The 22,170-nt window shown below is 44.8% G+C and overlaps 1 protein-coding gene across 1 annotated transcript in view; it reads left to right on the forward strand.

Moving 5' to 3' along the window:
* Window positions 1–18,505, forward strand: part of ARR3 (arrestin 3) — a 30,141-nt gene extending 11,636 nt beyond the window's left edge. The window contains exons 5-16 of the mRNA XM_081964016.1: window positions 1,740–1,784; window positions 3,496–3,695; window positions 4,883–4,942; window positions 6,461–6,528; window positions 7,510–7,645; window positions 8,268–8,352; window positions 10,549–10,621; window positions 11,328–11,465; window positions 11,551–11,634; window positions 14,000–14,023; window positions 16,138–16,190; window positions 17,966–18,505. Coding sequence (XP_081820142.1) covers window positions 1,740–1,784; window positions 3,496–3,695; window positions 4,883–4,942; window positions 6,461–6,528; window positions 7,510–7,645; window positions 8,268–8,352; window positions 10,549–10,621; window positions 11,328–11,465; window positions 11,551–11,634; window positions 14,000–14,023; window positions 16,138–16,190; window positions 17,966–18,117 — 1,118 coding nt within the window. The 3' untranslated portion in view covers window positions 18,118–18,505. The remainder of the gene's footprint in view (window positions 1–1,739; window positions 1,785–3,495; window positions 3,696–4,882; window positions 4,943–6,460; window positions 6,529–7,509; window positions 7,646–8,267; window positions 8,353–10,548; window positions 10,622–11,327; window positions 11,466–11,550; window positions 11,635–13,999; window positions 14,024–16,137; window positions 16,191–17,965) is intronic.
* The last annotated feature ends 3,665 nt before the right edge of the window (window positions 18,506–22,170 follow it).

Consider the following 22,170-nt stretch of genomic DNA (forward strand, 5'->3'; position numbering starts at 1 on the left):
AAATGCGCACAGGTGCTCCTAAGCTGGGCTGCTGCCTCTTTGGCTTTCCTGCCTAGATATCCCTATTCTCTTGTTATGGTTTCCAGGCTCTCTGTGGTGGGCTTGATCCCACATGAAAGAGGAGAAAGGGGAGATCACCTGGGGGCTTCATTCTTTTAGGAAGCCTCTTGGTTGCGTCTTTGAGGTTTGCTCCCTTGATCAATTGTCTGCTCCACAAATTCCATTCCTTTGAGTAGGGAGTCTCCTATCATCGAGAGCCCCCTTTTAATTGGGGGTGGGAAGATTTGGTCTCCTTTTCTTCCTGTCCCTGGTACACTTGAGGATGTCCCTTCTCCAGAGGGCTGCACTTTATCCCAGGGGGAGGGGAGGAAATTAGTTTCTTTGGTTCAGGGAGGCTGGCTGGACTTGCATTTTTTCCCTTCCAAGAGTGGTATTTCTCCATCCGTCTATCTCTGAAGGGGGAGGTTTTTTGGTGGTTCTTCCTTCAAGTGTTCAGTTGAATTACAGTCGTCTTAGTTGGAGTTTCTCGTGTTGTTGCTTGAATCTCAAGAGCGGCTAAACTTGCATCTTGATGTGCCCCTTGATAGCTACTGTAATAATGTGAATCCACAAGATATGATAAAAAAATAAAGGAATTTTGTTATTTATCAGGTTAATTATAATTTTACATGTAGCCCAAGTCAATTTCTCTTCACTCAGTGCATCCCAGACAGTTTAAAAGTTGGGCATCTATGACCTAAACCCTTTACATTTTTTTTCTTTAATTTTTAAAAAATATGTACCAGTAAATTCATCCCTGATAGACAACACTATACCACCTTTTCTATAGTGTCCTCCCTCTCCCTCTCTCTCTCCCTCCCTCTCCCTCTCTCTCTCTCTGTTTCCATCAGCTCCAATGTTCCTATCAGATTCTGGCGTCCTGACTTGTTCATTCTTGCCTTATGATGTCTGCTCGTCTTGCTTGTGCATTCATATACCACATGACCGTGGAGACGTCTTCGGACAGCGCTGACTCTTCGGCTTTGAAACGGAGATGAGCACCGCCCCCTAGTCGAGAACAACTAGCACATATGTGCAAGGGGAACCTGTACCTTTACCTAAGATAATAGACCAGAGCTCCTGTCTCCAGCCTCTCTTTTCCTCTAAGCCAGGGGTGTGCAAACTTGGGAACTTTTAAGACTTGTGGACTTCAACTCCCAGAATTCCCCAGCCAGCATAGCTGAAGTCCACAAGTCTTAAAGTTCCCTAGTTTGGACACCCTTGCTCTAAGCCTATATTTCCATTCTGTCTTTGTTAAACTCATGCTTTGCCAAACCCATGGCTTTGCTGCTGTATTCAATACATTCTGGGCTATACCAACAATCTTAGGTCTCCTTGGCCCCAAATGAAGCCCTCCTAACTAGGTCACAGTACTTTCAGATTGTACTTTTCCCCTCCTTGGTGAGATGCAGGTAGTGGAATTTGTCTTCCCCTAAAGTTTGAAACCAAACATCTGCTTCTTGCAACCAAAAGAACTGCACTTGTGTTGTTTTCCTTTTTTCTTGTTGGACTTCTGCTTTCAACCGGTGGAATAGATGACAACAACACATGGGCTCCAAGGACCCTCAACGTCCTCTGGAAAGCGCGGGATTTGTTGTGGAGTTTTATTGCTGTGCCAGGAGAGAAGCCCTTTGCATCTTCTTCATGCTGGGTTTTTGTTCTGTTTTTTAAATCAGGTTCTGTTATATTTTTATTTCCAGATGGAGTTGTTTTGCTAGACCCAGAAACTGTGAATGACAGGAAAGGTACTTTTCTTGTTTCTTTTCCCCTCTGCCCTCTTCAGAAATGTTTAGTTAGTTATCAAATTGATGTGGCCACCCATCTCACTGGACATGACTCTGGGCAGCATACAACCAACACTTAAAACACTTAAAACACTAGACATAATAAAATACTTTGCCAGCCAGATTGCAAGAGAATAGCAACCATCCAAGTACAAAAGAGCCACCTCTCAGCTCCCCATGGGATCCTCCCGGTTGCTGGGGAAAACACCCGTCCAGGGCTTTTCAAAAGCCTATCAGGGACGTGACTAACCTCATCTCAGAGGGAATGATATTCCGAAGGGTGGAAGCCATCATGGAAAAGGTGTTTCTTCCACATTCCACCTGATGGAAGGTAGCAGGCGGGACCCACAGCATACCCTTCCTGCTGGAGAGATGCATGGAATTGGGGAGAGGTGGTCCCTCAAATAGCCTGCTCCCAAGTCAGGCTAGTGGTCAAAGAGAGCACCTTGATTTGAACCAGGAAGCAGTCTGGAAGCCAGTGCAGCTCATGGAACAAACAAGGTGTCCTCTAAGGGCGCACGGAGCTGTCTGTGCAGCTACACCCAGCACCAGCTGTAACTTCCAAGCATGTAGAGTATATGACAGTAATCCATCCTAAAGGTGCTCAGGGCATGAAGGACTGAGCCTCATGGCACAAGAAAGGGCATAACTGGCACACAATGTGAAGCTGTGCAAGGCCCTCTTACAACTGTCACTTGCTTCTCAAGCAGGAGGTGTGAGTCCACCAGGACTCCCAAATTGGACCCCCAAATCAGCTGCCAATAGACACGTAGGCATTAACATCTGTAGGCTATGCAAAAGAGACAATCAAGCAGCCCAAAGGGGAACAAAAAGACTGCAGAAACTCTCCACCAGTAATCAGCACCCAGATCCGCATCAACAAAGTCAACTTCAGAGCAGCAATCAAGTAAGCTATATGCCAGTCAAGAAACTGCCAAAGAGCCATAAGTGAACAGCCCAACCAAAGAACCTCTAAGACGCACCCCCCCCCCAGACATGCAAGAAACCAGAATCTAAATGGACAGCAAACAGCACTCCGTACTAGCACTGTTGATGTTAACTAGTTGGGTAATGAAACGTCTGCTCAGAGAGCCCCAAGGACCCATCAATTCATCCCGGAGTTACAAATATTCTCCTTTATTGGGACCCCCGGATTGTGTATCAGGTTTGTCTGTGTAATGGGATGTATGGGTAACCTTGGGGGACGAGGGGAAGAGATACTGCCTAGGAGACAATCAGATAAGAGAAGCAGGAGCCCTCAGTCACCCAATGGTCAGGGAAAGAACCTTAGTTAGGAAGGATCCTCCCTGATGGATCAGATGGTTAAAATTATAGTTTGGACCTTCATAGTTGCAAGATTGTGTTATGTAGCCTTATGACAAAAGTAGAATTTGTTCATCTAATGACGTTTCCTGACTGGTTTGCCAGTCTGAGGGACTTCAATCGCATCCAATATCAAAGATATTTGGTCTTTGCTACCAAAGACAGCAAAGATCCAGAAGGCCTCAAATCCAAGAACCACTCCATGTTCCATTAATGCCTCTTCCCCATCCAGACCCTGAACTGAGGGCAATCGTTCTTTCCTCCATCTCTCCGCTTAAACCTACTCACAAGCCTTCTCTTGTATTTTTCTCTGCTCTTTTTTTTCCTCCTCCGTCCTCTGACGGTCCAGTCTATGTGACCCTCACATGTGCATTCCGGTATGGTCGAGATGACCTGGATGTCATTGGGTTGACCTTCAGGAAGGATCTCTATCTCCTCACAACACAACTTTACCCACCGGTGCCAGACCAGGTTCCGAAGACCCTCACACCCTTACAGGACAAGTTGATGAAGAAGTTAGGAGAACATGCTTACCCGTTCACCTTTGAGGTATCCCGTGATTTGTGAGGTTTCCCTTCCCCCTTTCTCCCTTCCCCCTTCCTTCCCACAGCTACAGTTGATGCATGTATGGCCTGCCCCATGGCCATACATGTGGCATCAGAAGCTTCTGAGATCTGACTGTGAGCTACCCCATCAATTCAAATTCCTTCAATGTAAAGCAAAAGGTTGAGGCCATAACTCTTTTTTTTATTCTATTGCATGGGAAAAAGTCAGAAGTCACTATTTTTTTTCTCCCTTCTTCAGTTCTTTCCACACTTCTCTTCTTTCTGACTTTTTAGGAGTTAGTTAGCCCTGGTGGCCCAGTGATTAGAATGCAGCATTGCAGGCTGACTCTGCAGATAGCCAGGTGTTCAATCCTGATCGGCTCAAGGTTGACTCAGCCTTCCATCTTCTGAGTTTGGTTAATGAGGACCCAGATTATTGGGGACCATAGGCTGACTCTGTAAACCACTGAGAGAGGGCTGGAAAGTAAAATGAAGCGGTATATAAGTCTGAGTGCTATTTTTCAATTATTATTTCTATTTTATCTTACAGTAACCTGTAATTTAAAAAGTTAAAAAAAAACACCTATCAGGGTTCCCAAAAACACCCCCAACGAAGTAAAACTCAGAGGCTTGTGTTTCCTCAAAGTTCCACTTTATTAGAGATGTCATGTTGGCACATCTGGGAAAAACCGAATTTGAATGCTTCCAGGTTTTCCCCACCCAAATGAAAGTTCAAGATCCTGCTCCAACCCCCATAAGTTCATCACATGTTCCAATCTTTCACTGTCACGAAAACAGATTCCTCCCATCCACATCCGGCCAGGTGCAGAGACAAAAATGACCTTGACTTTCTAAAAAGAACGTTATTATGGCTACACATCACCCAACTCCATACAATCTCCCTTCCTGTCTTCCCACAGTAGAAAATGTGGAAGGCGTGAAATCCAAACCAAAAGAAAAGATGGCTTGCAGGTCTGACACCACCCCTCCAATGCCTCCTACCTTCCTTTATTCCCCTTCCCCCCAGTATGATTGTGTTGCCTAGGGGGTTCCTGTTCTCTCTCCTCCCCCATTGCTCGGGGACCTTGCTGAAGACGTGCCCCTTCTTGGACTTTCGGGAAGGGAGAAGCTCTGCGTGTCCTCATTTCGGGACCTCCCTTCATGGCATTTGGTTTTTTTTTGTTTCCACAGATGGCAACCAATCTGCCCTGTTCAATCACTCTGCAGCCAGGAGCAGATGATGATGGAAAGGTGAGTGGCAGCTTTGTGTTGGGATTTCACCCTTCTCCTCCGTAAAGGTCTGTGTGTCGCCAAGCCAAGTGCCAGCCGTAGCGACAACTGTTCAGAGACTCTTAGGGCCCCCTCAATCTTGGAAGCCTCAAGGCTCTGGTTTCTCAGGCTGACTCCCTCCCCAGCACTGGGCCCATCCTCCCAACTCAACCAGTTTCCCTTGGAGCTGCCGATCCACTTGTCTGGTTCCTTGGCTGGATCCTGAACTCCGCTTCTGGTTCTCCCCCCTTGTCTCACACTGTCATTTAAAAAAAAAGATTCCTCAGATGACCCTCCCTTTCCCTGTTTTGCTGCATTTCCTTTGCCTTCTTCCTTCCGTGAGCCGCAGTGTCTCTGGAGCAACCACTGCAACATGCAAAGGGAATGAAGAAGCAGAGCAACGGGTGTCTGGACACCATCTCTGGTCCTGGATATCAGATACAAATCTCACCTCTTCTCTAAACCAGGCTCTCCGACCTTGGCAGCTTTAAGACTTGTGTAGACTTCAACTCCCAGAATGCCTCAGCTATCCATGCTGGCTGAGGAACTTTGGGAGTTGAAGTCCAGAAGTCTTAAAGCTGCCAAGGTTGTGCTCAAGACCCAGAAGAGAAAAAGTATTTCATCTTTAGCTGCTTAGAATCGTAGAGGGCTCATCTGGGAAGGAACTGACCATCCTCGACTTATGACCACAACTGAGCCGAAAATTTATGTTGCTAAGGAAAACATTAGTCAAGTGAATTTTGCTCCATTTTATGACCTTTCTTGGCACAGTTGTTAAGTGAATCCCTGCAGTTGATAAGTCAGTAACATGGTTGTTAAATGAATCTGGCTTCCCCATTGAGTTTGCTGGTCAGAAGGCTGCAAAAGGGGATCACGTGACCTTGGGACACTGCGACGGTCATAAATATGAATCAGTTGCCAAGCTTCTGAATTTTGATCCCGTGACCATGGGGATGCTCCAATGGTCACAAGTGTGAAAAATGGTCATAAGTCACTTTTTTCAGTAACTTTGAATGGTCACTAAATGAACTGTTGTAAGTCGAGGACTATCTGTAGTTCACCACCTATGTAATGCAAAAATGTCCCAATGGTGTTTTTTCCAAAAGCCACTGGCCTTCGTTTTTCCTTGAAGACGTTTCGCTTCTCCTCCAAGAAGCTTCAGTTCAGAAACTGAACTGAGAACTGAAGAAGCTTCTTGAAGGAAAAGCGAAAGGTCTTCAAGGAAAAACACCTTTGGGACAGCCGTGACCTGGATGTCTAAGAATCTCCACAGATGTAATGGAGGAATTTCCCCTGGGGATTAGTCCACCAGTCACTGCTTTTCATCTTCCTGTGCCTCAGTTTACATTAGGTCAATGGCAACCTAGAATAAATGTTTTACAAGGTGGGAAATCCTTCAAGAGGCTAAAATCCCTCTCTTAAACCTTAACGATAACTGTAAATAAAGGTGCAAATATGGCCCTCATCACCTTGTAACCTCTGCTCTTGTCTCTCCCGCAGTCCTGTGGTGTGGATTTTGAGGTGAAGGCGTTTTGTGCTCAAGACCCAGAAGAGAAAATTCACAAGAAGTAAAGCCAGTCATTTAAACCTTTGTTTACTGCAGAGGTGTCCAAACTTGGGAACTTTTAAGACTTGTGGACTTCAACTCCCAGAATTCCCCAGCCAGCTGGATGAGGAATTCTGGGACTTGAAGTCCACAAGTCTTAAAGTTCCCAAGTTTAGACACCCCTGATTTACTGTATGTCATTCATGAAACAGTTCCAGACCAAAAGATATTACCGTGTATTCAAACTTGCTTTATCTGGTATCGTAGCCTCTTAAATATTTGTGTCCTCTTTCATTCTGATCAGGATGCAAATCCTTCTCAGCTCTGGTTATGCTGAGGGGCAGGCCCTTGGTTAGCCAGCCGAGTAGATTCGAGATATGTGTGGGTGGGTGGTGGTGGTGGTGCATAATAGTTCCCAGTTGGCCTCCAATTGTTTGGGTCTTTGGGGTCCTGAATGACACACTTGTGGGCTCTCTTCAGAATGGGGGTGCTTCTCCTTCTTGGTTCTGGAGGACGAAAAACACGGGCATTAATTCAGGTGAGTTGGGTGGGCAAATGAACTCGTTTTAGCTCTTGACATCCAGATGCTCCTTGAGGATGGCTAACTAGTCTGGCCAGAGTCCAGACATGGGATGCCACCTCTTTGCTGGGTCTTGGGCAGCTTGGGCTTCAAGTTAACATTGCAGTCCCTTGCTTGGTATGGGGGTGGGGGGCATTGTAGCTGCCTCTTCTTCCCTCCAAATATCTGCAAAGTCTTTCTATTTTGCTGACCCGCCGCCATACCTGAAAGTATCTCTCCCTCCCTACAGTTTTAGGTTGACAGGTTTTACTTTGATTGGTTTTTTCCAATCTGAGCCTTTGTGGGACAGGATTCTTCCTTCAGGGTTATTTTCTATTATAGTTTACAAATTCAGCAAAGCTCAAAGAATAATTCACCAGGATTCCCTCTCCTGCTCCCCATGGCGGCTCTGGGGGACTCAGCCCTTGTTTCCTCTGCTTCCAGGAACTCCGTGCGGCTGGTGATCCGGAAGGTGCAGTTTGCCCCCGCCCTCACGGGCTCCTCACCCAAAACTCAAATAAACAAGCAGTTCATGATGTCAGACAAGCCCCTGCACCTCGAGGTGTCCATGGACAAGGAGGTCAGTGTCGCTCCTCTCCGTCGATGCTGGGCTGAAGGTCTCTGTCCTCGGAATGGGGCACCTCACCAGGGCCAGCTCATCCATCTGGAACAATTCAATTTTATTATTTGAAATAATTCAAAAACTATTTTAATTGTTGTTATTCCCATTTCATTTTGTCCCTCCTGTGGCATCCTGTCTTTAATGATTCTATCCCACCATTTCTTTGTTCTTAGTGTAATTCTTATTCTGTGGTAAATTGTCCCATGGAGAGTTGTCCTAGTCCTGGCCCCGTCTGCTTTCAGACAGGCTCAGGGTCTCTCCTTCAAGCTCTGCTTGGTCATCCCAACTCTTGCGGGAACTCTGGCTCTTGGCTCCTGCTTCATTGAAACTGCAGGGCCTTCTGGAGGATCTGCCTTTTTCACAGATGCTACTTTGTCATCGACTTTTTCTGATTTTACCACATTTGTTTGCCTAAGACTGGAGTTCTTCTAATCTAAGATTGAAAGGTTTGCAGTGTAGCATCAAAAGATTAGAAGGGAAAGAGGAAAGAGGGCAGAGCAGTTTGCCCAATGGTGCTCCACTCCACAATGACAGGATGCTTATTTTTTAATCTGACTTTAGTAAACTATTGTGATTTCAGATTTATTACCATGGGGACCCAATTGGAGTGAATGTGGATATCAACAATACCACCAGCAAGATTGTGAAGAAAATAAAAATATCAGGTAAGAGACAAATTAAACAAGCCATGGGAGCAGCCCAATTGGGCCCTCCAGCCACCCTTCGCCTTTTAACCATTTGCATCATCCGGTAATTCTTCTTCTGAGTTGCTCACCAGATGGAGGTTGGGAACCCTGTGCCTTATGATGTTGAATGACTTTAGAAGTCATGCCTTGAGGTGGTGTATTCAAGCGTTTTCAGGCAGTCATAATTTAGACAACACGATCAGGTCACTTCCTGGTCCATTTCTGTTTAACTGCCATCTTGGGTCTCTGCAAGGTTGGATACTTTAGGAGGGTTCACCAGCTCTACAAGGAGGGCCTTGGTGGGTGTCCTAGGAAGATTGTAGGCTCATAAATGAGCATCACAGTAGATCACCAGAATTTAACGTTCTTTAAATTTTATCCCATTTATTTTAATATCTTTATAAACATTCTAAGATACAGCAATTCATCCACTTGTTCTAGGAGTCTAGGTTATTAACTTTTATGCATAACTTGAAATCATACACTCTATTTTTCCTCTCAAAAATCTTGGTCTTTGGTTTTTTTAGATCTGCTCCTTTGATTGCAGCATCATTCTATCTAGCATTTGTCGCCAATTATCGGGTTCTCCATCATCAACAAAATTGTTTGATTACAAAAGTACAAATACATTCATTTCATAGGGCTGGAAAGGACCTCAACATCTTCTAGTCCTCAAGGCAGGAGACCTTAAACCATCCTGGTCAAATAATTGTCCAGTCTATTCTGAAAACCCCCAATGATGACGGTTTCCCCAATTTACACATCTCTACCATCATCACAAAGTCTATAAATGCACTAAACCGGGGTCCCCAACCTCTGGTCGGTGGACCAGCCACCAATCCATGGCATGTCAGAAACAAGCAAAACCCCATCCAGAGGATGCAGGCAGCACGTAAAACCAAAAAGACATTGTATATCATTGCTTATTTCCTTGCTCAGCTTATATCACAGATTGAACAGTGCATGTATTCCAAAACACACAACTTCCATCATGCATTGTGCCTTACAGCCCTAATGCCTAATCCCTAATCCCATTTTCACATTAGGGTGAACCATTTCATAACTTGAGCTCAAACAGTTTATTATACAACATTCAGAACATGTGAATGTGGTTCTGGAAAAAATATCTGTAGATAATTCACTAATTTTGTAATCTCTCACCAGCAACCACCACAGTCGTGTTTTGAGATGTTTTTATTTGCCAGGTGCATGCATTGTAAGCTCACACTTAAAACACATATTCAAAACAGATATTTTTCTAAGCAGATATTCACCATACAACATCATTCTTATTCATTGTTGGTTATCTGAATGGACAAATCAGGTTTTTTGAACCGTGATTCACTGCTCGCATCCCATCAACCTACAGTACATGTAGTGTACTAACAGAGTAGAAGAGTTGAAAGGAACCTTGGAGGCCCAACCTTCTGCTCAAATTGACACACTCAAAATATGTGGGAGCTCCATCACTGGAGGCTTTTAAGAAGAGTTTGGACAGCCGTTTGTCCAGAATGGTATAGGATCTACTGCCTGAGCAGGGGGTTGGACTAGAAGACCTCCAAGGTCCCTTCCAATTCTGTTATTCTGAAATGTTAAACTATCAGGGACATAGCTCATCTGCATGGCTTGATAAACTTGTAATATCTGCATAAAATCCCCCATTCTTTACAATCTTAGAGGACTATCACTGAGAATAGGAATAGGAGTAGAATAGAATAGAATAGATTTTTTTATTGACCAAGTGTGATTGGACACACAAGGAATTTGTCTGGTTATTATGCTCCCAGTGTACATAAAAGAAAAAAAATACAGTAATTAAGAATCATAAGATACAACACTTAGTGAAAGTCATAGGATACGAAATAAACGATCAAATCATACTAGGAAACAAACAATATAAATTGTAGAGATACAAGCAACATAGTCATAAGTAGAAGGAGATAGATAATAGGAAGGATGAGAAGAATAGCAGCAATACAGTCTTAGTACATTATTTGATCGTGTTGTGGGAATTGGTTCTTAAACAGTGTGATGGCATTTGGGGAAAACTGTCCTTGTGTCCTGTTGTTCTGGCGTGCAGAGCCCCGTAGCGTCGTTTTGCGGGTAGAGGTTGGAACCATTTATGTCCAGGATGTGAGGGGTCTGTAGCTACTGTGTCTCTCTCTTTCTCTCCAGTTGAACAGCTCACAGATGTAGTTCTCTATTCCCTGGATAACTATACGAAGACGGTCTGCTCAGAGGAATTTGTGTAAGTGGCTGGTCTTTGGGAGGCGGGAGTGGAGGAGGAGAGAAGGGCGCTGGTCCAGGCTTGCTGGAACGTTCCCTTGGGGCCGTTCTTTACACAGAGCATCACTGAGGGTCCCCTGCTTTGCTTCAAAACAGGCTATATATGTCTTTGATTGGTGGTTGGGTTTTTAAAGTCAGTTTTGAAAATTGAGACTTTATGGTTGCATGTTATATGGAGACATGAGAGCCCTTGAGAAGGAAGAAAGTCACTCCTGAACTGAGGAGGAGGGAATGCATTCCCCCCCCCCCCCCCCACGCTGAAAACAATGGAGGAAATGGCTGTTTAGGTGATCTGCTCCTTCAGAAGCCAAAGTCTGGGATCATGAAATTCCTCCATTTGGGTGAATTGGGGATAATTCCAGTGAATTTAGGGAAGGAGGGATCCCTGCTGCCTCAAGCCATGAAATTGTCTCTTTTGATGCATCGGAGAGATCCCGTCCCTCTCGCCTTTTCCAGCGCATGCGCACACAGTGAAGCCCCTCCTTTGCATGCACCAGGTGCCCACAGAATGGGAGCGCAGGTGTGTAAGTCGCCTGTTCCTTGATTAAAGTCTATTCCTCTTCTGGGGGAAAATGATTTCCCCCCTCGGTTGCAAGCTGGAGTTTTCGCAGGCATCAGCAGATCCCAGCAGCTTCTCGCCCACTGAGCTTGTCTCTCCTTCCCCATAGGGAGAACGTGGCTGCCAACTCCACTTTCTCCAAAATGTTCGCGGTGACTCCCACGTTGAGCAAGAATCGCGAGAAGCGTGGTTTGGCTCTGGATGGCAAGCTGAAGCATGAGGACACCAACCTGGCTTCCACCACCATGTAAGAGAAAGCCCCTTCTCCTCCCCCCTCCCCCTCTGGCTGTTGCTCAACAGCTCTTCCAAGGTCTCCCCTTCTTCCTTCTTAGCCTGAGGCCTGGGATGGACAAGGAGGTTCTAGGCATCCTGGTTTCCTACAAAGTGAAAGTCACCTTGGTGGTATCGAGAGGAGGGTGAGTCTTTTCCCCAGGAGAAGAGCATGAAAAATCCCCCTTTGGATTCTTGCCCCCTGCCTCTTCCCCCAGCCCCACACTTTCCCCTGGGGAACTCGGCCCACTTGATCTTGGGGCGTGCCTAGCCATGTGTGAGGGGTGGGGGGAGTTTCCCTGCTCAGAGAGCCTTCGCCCACTGCCCGGGCTTCCTTTGCCCTCTTCCTGGCAGCTGCTTGCCTGGCATTTTGCTTCTCTTTCATCCGCATGATCTGCCAGGTCAAGTACAGGAAGTCCTCCACTTGCAACAGTTCATTCAGTGACCGTCTGAAGTTACAACGGCACTGAAAAAAGGGACTCATGCCCATTTTTCACACTTACAATGGTTCAGCATCCTCACGGCTCCATGGCCAAAATCCAGACGCTTGTCAACTGCCTGATAGTTATGATGGTTGCAGCCTTCCAGGATCACAGGATCCCCTTTTGCAACCTCCTGAAGAGCAAACTCCATGGGAAAGCCAGAGTCACTTAACAACCCCAGTGCTTCACTTAACAACTGTGGCAAGACAAGTGGTCAAATGGGGCAAACCTCACTTAACACCTGTCTTGGTTACCAAGAGAAATGTTGGGCCCCGTTGTGGTTGTAAGTCGAGGACTTCCTGTATACATATGGGCAGCCTTGGGTTTTAAGCCTTATGACAACTGATCTTTATTAAGGACGTGATATGTGACGTTGGATGAAGAAGTTGTGGGAAACCATCTCAAATGACTCCAGAGGCCTCTTCCATTTGCTAAAGATTAGCCGACCCCAATTCAAATATTCACCTGCAGCCTTGAGCTGCAAAGCTCTTCCAGAATCGGCTGACGGTTATTCTCTTGCTTTAATAGCCCATCGTTCTTGAGGTCTCCGTCAATTCGATACCCAGCTCCCTTTGGTTGCTCTTGAGCAAATGAGGCTGGGTCAGCCTTTCTTAGGACGTCCCAGGGGGACAGACTAGATTGGGAAAATTCCCTGAAAAAGAGAGAGGCGAATTGGTTTACATGCTGCTAACCCACCACCCAAAGCAGGTCAGGAAGGGATCAAGCAAACTGTTCTGCCTTGGGCGTTGTAGGCTTGCTCGGGGCATGCAGTTAACTCCACGCTTAGGAATCTCTTTCAGATCAAGTTTATTATCAGGCATTCTTAAGAGCAAAACTTACAGTTGAGTGTTAAGATACTTCTGACTTCCCATAATCTGTCCCATCACGTTGTGTAAAAAGATGATGATTTCACTCCCCTGTTGAGTGGGGATACAAAACACTCCTATTCCGGTTCGCAAAGGCATTCAAACTGACCGGCTATAAACTTTGCATGCAGGCAAAATGCCCCAGTGGCCAATCATAAACAGAGATGTGATGACATGTCATGGAACTACATTTCCCACAAGGCAGTCTCTGCCTACATTTCCCATGAGGTAGTTTCTTAAAGGAGACAGTTCTTCATTCCCACACTAGCTATATACTGCTGGGGCAGCACGCAAACACCGGAGAGACTTCCTTCTTTCTTCCACAGGCTGGAGCTTCCACGCGGAGACCAAGCCAGGCATCCTTGCCACCCATCCCTTCATCCAGCAAACAAAGGTTGCAGGGAGTTTGGCCCTCCACTTAATGCTTCGAGCCAGCCTGGTAGAACTCTGTAACCAGAATAATCAAGGTTTAATCAAGGAAGCTGTAGCAATTTCAGTCCATTTACACAATTCCTTTCTGCCTACGTTGGACAGAAATGGGAGACTGGCAAAAAAACAGCAGTGGAGAGTTTCTGTTCTGAGAGCCCATTTGGTTCAGGGGTGAAGGTGCCAGGCTAGAAACCAGGAGACGGTGAGTTCTAGTCCCGCCTTAGGCATGAAAGCCAGCTGGCTGCCTTTGGGCCCACCCCTCTCTCAGCCCAGTCCGCCTCACAGGGTTGTTGTGGGGAAAGTAGGAAAAGGAAGGAGTATTAGCAGGGGTGGGATCCTACTGGTTTAACAACCGGTGTTCAGCCTCCAATCTCCAATTTCTCTCCAATTTAGGCAGAAAGGAACCGTGGGAAAAGACTGAAGTTGCTACACTTCCTTGATTAAACTTCTCCGATTATTCTAGTGACGCTGTTTTAACAGCTGATCTTCTGTTCCAAACTGGTAGAATCCACCCCTGAGTATTAGGGATGTTCACTGCCTTTGAGTGGTTTATAATACAGACAGCTAAATAAATAAAAAATAAAAATAAAAAATAATAATAAATTAAATAAATTAATTAAAATAAATGAAATGAAATAAATGAAATACACCAAAATAAAAATAAAACACATCTCCTTCCATCTATGTGGAGTGCTCTTTGTGTATTCCATACTGAGCTTTCCTTCTTTCCACAGCATCCTGGGAGATCTCACATCAAGGTAAGGGCGGATGTATTGATGACTCAATCAGATGATTCCCAGTTCTTTGGAAAGAGGCCTGGCTTAAGCTTTACGGACTGGGCTCTTGAGGGAGGAGTGCCAGAAGCTGGCTTTCAGGGGAGTCCCTAGGATTAGAGATGGTGCTTGCCTAGAAGAAGAGTGTGAACCATTTCGGCTGTGATTCCTGGTCAGAATGTACCAAAAGGTGCCATTCCTGCCCTCCCCATTGCCAGGAAACGCCACCCGTGGCACAGAGGGAGTGAAGGCTGTGGACCCAGTGGAGAGTTTGCTCTTCTTGAGGGCTAGACCTAAAAGCCTTGGTTGACCAGAGCCAGGGTAGCGGGGCGGGGGCGGAGGGTCAGTCTCTGTGGGCCCACCTGCTGGCAACCACAGCCTGGACAAAATGGCAACGCAGAAGAAGAAGAGGAAATGTAGAGAGTATAAGGAAGCCCAGAATACAACCTACGTTGGGTCTATGAGAAAGGGGAAAGCTCAAAAAATATGAAACGGAGAATGGTCTAATTTTGGGGAGCTGATGAAGACACAAAGGGAAGGGAAAGTGGGTTTAAAGATGGTCACAAGCACTAAAAATACGCCAGAAACTCTTAGTGTCATTTGGGTGGCTTGGATGTGTATGGGAGGAGGCAGAGCACAGCTTCCAATGGCCCATTGGTGGCTCCAGTCAGTGGCCCATGGAGCTGTGCTTAGTCCACGGCATCTCCGGGGTGGGGGCTGCAATGCCTGCTTCTAACCTGGTTTGAGGCACCCAGGAGCCAATGGGAGAAGGGATCTGGCAGGTGGAGCTTAGGTGTCCCCAGTATCCTTGGCAGGGAAACTCAGGCCAGGATCACCACCTGCTTGGATGATAGAAACACCTTGGGTCTAGGCAGCCTGAGGCACCTGAAGAAGGCCTACAGAGTCTCCCTTCTCACCCAGATTTCATTGGAAGTGCAGGGACTCCCTCCCTCCCTCTCTTTCTCTTTTCCTTCCTTCCTTCCTTCCTTCCACCTATTCCACAGAGGTGGAAGGCAGCTTCCCTTCTTGTCATTGGAATTGCAGAAGCCATCTCTTCCCAACCTTCCTTAGGCTCCAGCTGATTGGTCAGATCAGATTAACAGTTGGAAGGAATCTTATAGGTCATCTAGTCCAACCCCCCCCCCCCCCCGCTCAAGCAGGAGATCCTACACCATTTCTGACAAATGGCAGTCCAACTTCTTCTTGAAAGTCTCAAGTGATGAAGCTCCCATGACTTCCGAGGGCAACTTCTGTTCCATGAGTCGATTGTTCTCCCTGTCAGAAAAGTTTTCCTTATTTCCAGGTTGAATCTCTCCTTGATCAGTTTCCATACATTATTCCTTGTCTGGCCTTTGGGTGCTTTGGAAAATAGCTTGACCCCCTCCTCTCTGTGGCAGCCCCTCAAATATTGGAAGAATGCTGACATGTCTCCCCTGGTCCTTCTCTTCACTAGACTAGCCATGCCCACTTCCTGTAACTGTTCTTCATGTTTTAGTCTCCAGTCCCCTAATTATCCTGGTTTCTCTTTGCACTTTTTCTAGAGTCTCCACATCTTTTTTATAGTGTTGTGACCAAAACTGGACACAGTACTCTAGGTGTGGCCTTACTAGGGGGTTTATACAGTAGTATTAGTACCTTACCTGATCTTGATTGTATCCCCGTTAATGCAATTTTGGATTACATTGGCTTTTTTGGCTGCCGCTGGACACGACTGGCCCCTATTTAGCTGCTTGTCCACTAAGACTCCAAGATCCCTCTCACAGTCACTGCTATTAAGCCTGGTTTCACCCATAAGTGTCCTTTTGGTTTTTCTTACCTAAGTGTAGGACTTTACTTTTCTCTATGTTGAACTTCATTTTCTTAGATAGGGGTTTCCTCCAAGCATGTGTAATTCTGTTGTATATTTCATTGTTTTTCTTTAAATCCATTAGTTATTATTGGGTTTCTTTTTATGCTGTTGCTTGTGGCCCAGGATCATAAGATAAGTCAATTAGCAACCACTTCAATAAAACAAATGCACATGTAAAAACTTCAATGAAGTTTGCATGAAAGAAAATCCTGTGTCTCCTTTGGATAAATGGATGTGGTTTCCTTTCCAGTGATGTCTCGGTTGAGGTGCCGGTTGTTCTGATGCATCCTAAGCCCCCCGAAAGTAAGTGTTGTCTAGGAAGCCCCTCGGTCTCCAGACAAGGCGGCGTTGGGGAAATGCTCCAGTGCCCCAAAGTGAGATCAGCCACAGCCCCCCCTCGTTCAGTGCTGGGAGAAATCCAGGGGCCACTGGGGGAAGGGAGGGGGGATGCGAAGGGCCTGTCTCCCCAAATGGCTCAAAGCAGGCAGCAAATGTCTGAAGCAGAGATTCTCAACCTTAGAAGGTTTTTTTCATTGATGAAAATGAAAAGAAAATGAAATGGGGTCTTTCCCCAAGCCCGGCCCTCCAACCGCTGGACCCTTCCTCATCCAATGCACAGCGCACCCCCCCAGGAGTTCTGATCATTTTGGTGCCACGGGAGGGAACCTGACCCCCTATTTCAATGGCACAATTAATGCTTCCCACACTAGCACCCAAAGATAAACAACACCCTCCCATCAACCAACCCTTCCACACACACACACACACACACACACAGCCCTAGCGAGTCCATCTAAGTGCCTGAGCCCAATGCTGGGGAAGCCGCAGACCTTCCAGTCCTTGCAAAAGGCTCAATTCCTTGAGCATCAATCTCCTTTCCCCCCCAGTGACAAGAGCTGTGTCATGAGGGGCAAATCCCCTCAGTTGGAGGGCTGCACAAGGCTGAAGGGGGACTTGGGTTTTCAGGATCTGCAGAGCTGCAGGACCCCATTGGCCCCTGAAGACCCAAGTGGGCCGGCCTGCTATGCCTCTGTGTGTGTGTGTCTGTGTGTGTGTGTGGCACATGGCCAGCTAAGAGGTATAGGAGGGCAGGGAGGTTTTGTTCAATAACTTTGTGATTAATGTGACTAACTGGTGCCTGCGTTTCTCTCATCCTCTGCCTCTTCCTGACTGACAGCAATATCCAGGTAAGAAACGAGGCTCCACACTAGAATTGGCAGCAGGTCGTTATGCATAATTCATTCTCCCAAATCAATTCAGCTCTGACAAAACATAGTTTTATGCAGTTTTACCCAATTTCCACTTCCATGAAAAGTTAATTAATTGGAAAGCTTTTGATATTGTCATGTTTCACTGTAGAAGGAAAGTGTGGGAATCTTGTATGTTTTTATCAGCTAGTCTTTAAACCAGAGTTTCTCAACCTTGGGAACTTGAAGATGGGCGAACTTGAATTCCCAGAATTCCCCATTGCTGGCTGGGGGATTCTGGGTGTTGTAGTCCACCTGTCTGAACATTGCCAAGGTTGAGAAACACTCCTTTAGACAAACCCACCCCCCAAATCAAGTTTATATATTCTTACACTTTGAATGAGTATCTGAAACTGCTGAGTTTTGAACCAGTATCACTGTTGGTTTCCTCTCCCATCCCTTGTGGGGGTCCTGTGTCTTCTTCTACCTGGTGGGTTGGCTTCTTGGCTCAGCCCCCTCCCCTCCTGCCCATATGGAGAAGAGGCTTCCCCTAGCCTAGCAGAACCCAAGGAGACCCTCAGACCCAAATAACCACGAAGGAGGGGAGGGCTCCCCAGAGCTCCGAGAGCTGGGCCTTTCAGCTCTGCTTCCTTCCAGCCTCCTCAGAAACGATGGGGTTTGCCTCAGAACTGGGACTCTGGGCTGAGCCAATGGCTGGGCTGGTGGCGCATGGAACGGGGGCAGGTACGATTCCCTCCTGTCCTGGAAAACCTTCCCTGGGCAGAAGAGCTGAGGAGGGAATGAGGGCTTGAACGCAAGACCAGAGACCGCGTTGATCATAGCTTGGACTCTCCTTTTGAAACCTGGCTTTTGTTTTCCTGTGATTTTCAGTGATGATGTTATGGTTGAGGAATTCGCCCGCCAGAAACTGGGAGAAGGGGAAAGCGAGGAGGAGGAGGAAGGAGGAAAAAGCTAAGGATCCACTGTCTTCAGTAGGGGCTACTCGAGTTTCAAAGCCGAGATTATTTAGGGCATTTGCATAAGCTCCGTGTATTTTACCTTCATATTTCAGTATCGTGTTTGCAATGGGATAATTTTTCGTGAGCCTATTTTCTTCGCTGTGTTTAATACGCTTTGCAAAAGACTCTCCATCCTCCAGAGTTTTCCCCCTAAGCCTGAAAGCATGAAGGAGACCGCCAGCCACGCCCCAAGACGGCTCCTCCAGCCCTTCATTTTGCTTGCCTCCTTCCCCCAAGCCCGGCCTTCCGACCGCTGGACTCTTCCTCATCCAATACACAGCAACCCCCCCTCTCAATCGACTCTTCCCCCCCCCCCCCAGCGGATTCTGATCATTTTAGTGCAGTGAGAGCGGACCGGACAACCCTTTCCGAAGAATTATTGGAAAAAGCTGGTTCTCCAGATATCCTGCGATTGTGTGAATAAATGTTATTCTATCAAAATGCTTTGCTGGACACGTGTTCATGTTTAAACTCCGTTACTGATGACTGACTCATTACCTCTGCTGGAAGTTGGCTGCAAACTTCCCCTACTCTTCCTGTGAAGCAATCCTTTCTAAAGTTGCTTTTGAAATTCCCTCCTATCAGTTTGAGATTATGCCCCCCTCACTTTCTTGAGTTTTTGCTTAATACTGAAAATGCTGCCTTCTAGCACCTTATTCTCACCCTTGCTATAATTAAAGGTTTCAGTCATGTCCCCCTTTTCCCCCCTGTCCTCCAGGCTGCACATATTCAGTCCTTTCTCTCTCTCCTGACATCTTTTGTCCCTCAGACTTTGCAATGGACTCACTCATTTTTGTTTCAAAAAGATCCCTCTCACCCTGACTGCTGTTGAGCCAGGTTCCACCCATTCTGTGCCTATGGATTTGATTTTTCTTGTGTAAGTGTAAAACCTTTCTTTTCTCACTGCTAAATTGCATTCTGTTGGATAGAGCCCAATCTTCAAGACTGTCAAGGTCCTTCTGGACCTGGAACCTATCTAGATCAAGAATGCAGTGAGGGAGGTTGGCACAAAACCCAGCAACACGGAATGTAACATGGAAGCACCTCGTCTATGAGCAGCATCTGGGCACAGGCTGAATCTGGGCAACCAGAAAGTCTACAGAGCAACTATGAAACCATTTTGGATGTCTCTGTAAAGGGGCTAAAAAAAACCCTCAGAATGTTTCTAAAATACATTTTATTGCAGAAGATAAAAAATATTGGCAAGAATGTTTCCAAAGTATGAAAACAATAGTTTATTACAAAGGCAAAAAGAAATCACAGTGATCTCAGCCATGGGGAAAATGGAAAAGGGTGTCGGTATTTACCTCATATGCCTCTTCTAATAAGGTGGAGATAGCATCTATGTATGGGCTGACACTGACCGTACTCTTGATTGGACTGAATCTGATTACTAATTAATTAGTGAGCCTTATAACCCCCTCCTGGTGTGGCTCTACCCAGTTTTCGACGAAGGAAATAAATACAGACTCATAGGTGTTATCCAACCATAACTTTAGTAAAGAATTCCAAATTGCACAGAAAGGTCATAGAATTGACAAACAAGACGCAACTATACCCAATGGAAATGCTGCTAGAACTGTCATACCAGCTGGGTGGGGCTGGATGCTATCTCCACCCTATTAGAAGAGGCATATCAGGTAAAGTATCAATGCCCTTTTTCAATAAGGTGGAGATAGCATCCATGTATGGGACATACCCAAGCCTAACTGCTCTCACGGGTGGGATTCAGACTGTTCTAGATGGCGATCCTCTGCCCTGACCACTTGCAAAACCTACAACCGAAGGCCGCATCTGCTGAAGCAAATTTATCTAATTTGTAGTGTCTAATAAAGGGCGAAGGAGAAGCCCAGCCCTGCAGACCTCATCTAATGAGGCATGAGTAGCCCATGCAGTGGTAGAAGCAGCGCTCCTCTTGGAATGAGCAGTGATGCCCTTCGGAACTGCCACTCCTCGTGATTCATACGCCAACCCAATGCAACGCCTGACCCACTTGCCAATGCAAGCCACAGAGACCTTCTGACCAAGGGATGGTGCATGAAGGGAGACAAAAAGTGTGTCTGTACGCCATAGTGTAGACATGCGCTCTATGTAGATTTTTTTTCAGACATTTTTTTATTGTTTTAATTAAAAAGACACAAACATTGGTTACAAATAAATTTTGTGCGTTACTATACATCCTTCATATTTTTAATTTACATTTTAAAATCGAAGATCTTTATGTATTTTACCATCAATGTACCATCATTCTCACTGAGCTATAATTATTTAAATATGCTTTTATCTAGAATCATTTGCACTTGAAGACACAACCACCTACTGGCATTCATTAGCTATTCCTATAAACCTCCAATAATTACCCTTTTATAGCATATTCCCTTTTTTTTCCAACTCACTATCTAAGGCTTATATATAATTGCTTTTACTAATGCCAAGACATATAAAAATCATTAAACATTATCCATTAACATTTTCTTATTGTTGTTATAGTTATCTAAAGAAAAAGAAAAGAGAAAATTTTTTTTTGTCCTTTATATCACATCTCCTCCCCTCCAACCCAAGAAAAATTACATCTTTATAATAAAGTCTAAACAAAAGTTTGTTAGTAAAGTTTATACGTGCCCAAGAAAAATTACCTCTTTATAATAAAATCTAAACAAAAATATATTAGTGAAATTGTTAAACCTTTTCCCCATTTACAGTTTATATCCAAATTATTTTTACTAATTGAGATTATTACTTCATTATTATTATTATTATTATTATTATTATTATTATTATCATCATCATCATCATCATAATGGATTATTAATTAACAAAAAACATTTTAAAGAAAACATTCTAAAAGTGTCTAAGAAATCCTACTTATTAATCACCAAAGGTTAACTAAGTTTTGAGTTATCAACCTTCATCATCAGCCTGTCTTTCCAGTAACAAAACTGTCTTATCTCTTTAGCCAGTTGTTGTGTCAATTCTCTTATAAACTTCTTTATAAAGTTTTTAAAAACTTCTCTATGCACTTTTTTGCTTGAAAGATCTCTCATATAGTCTTGTTGCCCTTGAACATGTCTTTGATTATCCGATGTCTTTCTAAAGCTGTTTCTCTTCTTAATTCCATCATCAAATCCATATCTTGATGGGGGGGGGGGGGTAGAGCTCCAGATCATCAAGTATATAATAATAATCAGATTCACTTTTCAATGTTCCCTCCTTTCCACTTTCACTCATAGGTGCTCCATTATTAGGTTCATCTGTTATCTTGTCTTTATCTTCTTTATCTTCACTCCCTTCTTTAATTTTTGAGGCTCTAGTCCCTTCATCTTTTATTGAGCCAGACAATAATCTATCTAATTTCTTATCAAACCTCTCAAATCCTTCCAATATCTTTAGAATTCCATCCAAAAAATCCTGGTAACTTAGGGTTTCTTCATCTGTATATGAATGCATATTTCCCAGAAAAAAAGAAAAAGTTTAAAATCCACTGCCACTCTCGCCTTCAATATCTCTTTTCTGTATAAAAATATTTTTGTTTTAAATTTGCTTAAACATAAGATCCTTTTAATTTTTTTTAAAAAATGAGGGTTCTATCTTTTCTTTCCCTTCCCTTGTCCAAAATATTCCACAAAGACACATGCAAGAAAAAGTCCGTGTCCTTCAGCCGTTATCAGTCTCTACAGACAAGCTGCAAACCCTCTAGTTAGCAATGTCAACAAACTCAGGGAAAATAGAGCAAAGGATACTTTGTTTCAAAAAGAGAAAAAAAACCCAAGTTCTGGCTTCCGAATGGCAGATTCAACTTTCTCTTATTCGTATCAAGCTTAAGGAAAACCAAAATCTCTAAGTGTCTTTAATAAAATTTAATAAACAATAAGAGGAAGGATTATTAAAGTAAAAAAAGTTTTAGATCAGCCAAAAAATAAAGGTAGCACAGATTAGGAGAAAAAATCAATTAATTCACTTAAGAGGAGAAACGGGAAGCATTCCAATCACTTCAATCCACAAAACGCTGTTACATAGAAGAGGAAGAAAAAAAACTTTCTAAGGCAGTCCAATAAAGATAAATTTCACCGCTTTGTT

This window comes from Natrix helvetica, assembly GCF_964273705.1.
Source record: "Natrix helvetica genome assembly, chromosome: 11".
NCBI classification, from domain to species: domain Eukaryota; kingdom Metazoa; phylum Chordata; class Lepidosauria; order Squamata; family Natricidae; genus Natrix; species Natrix helvetica.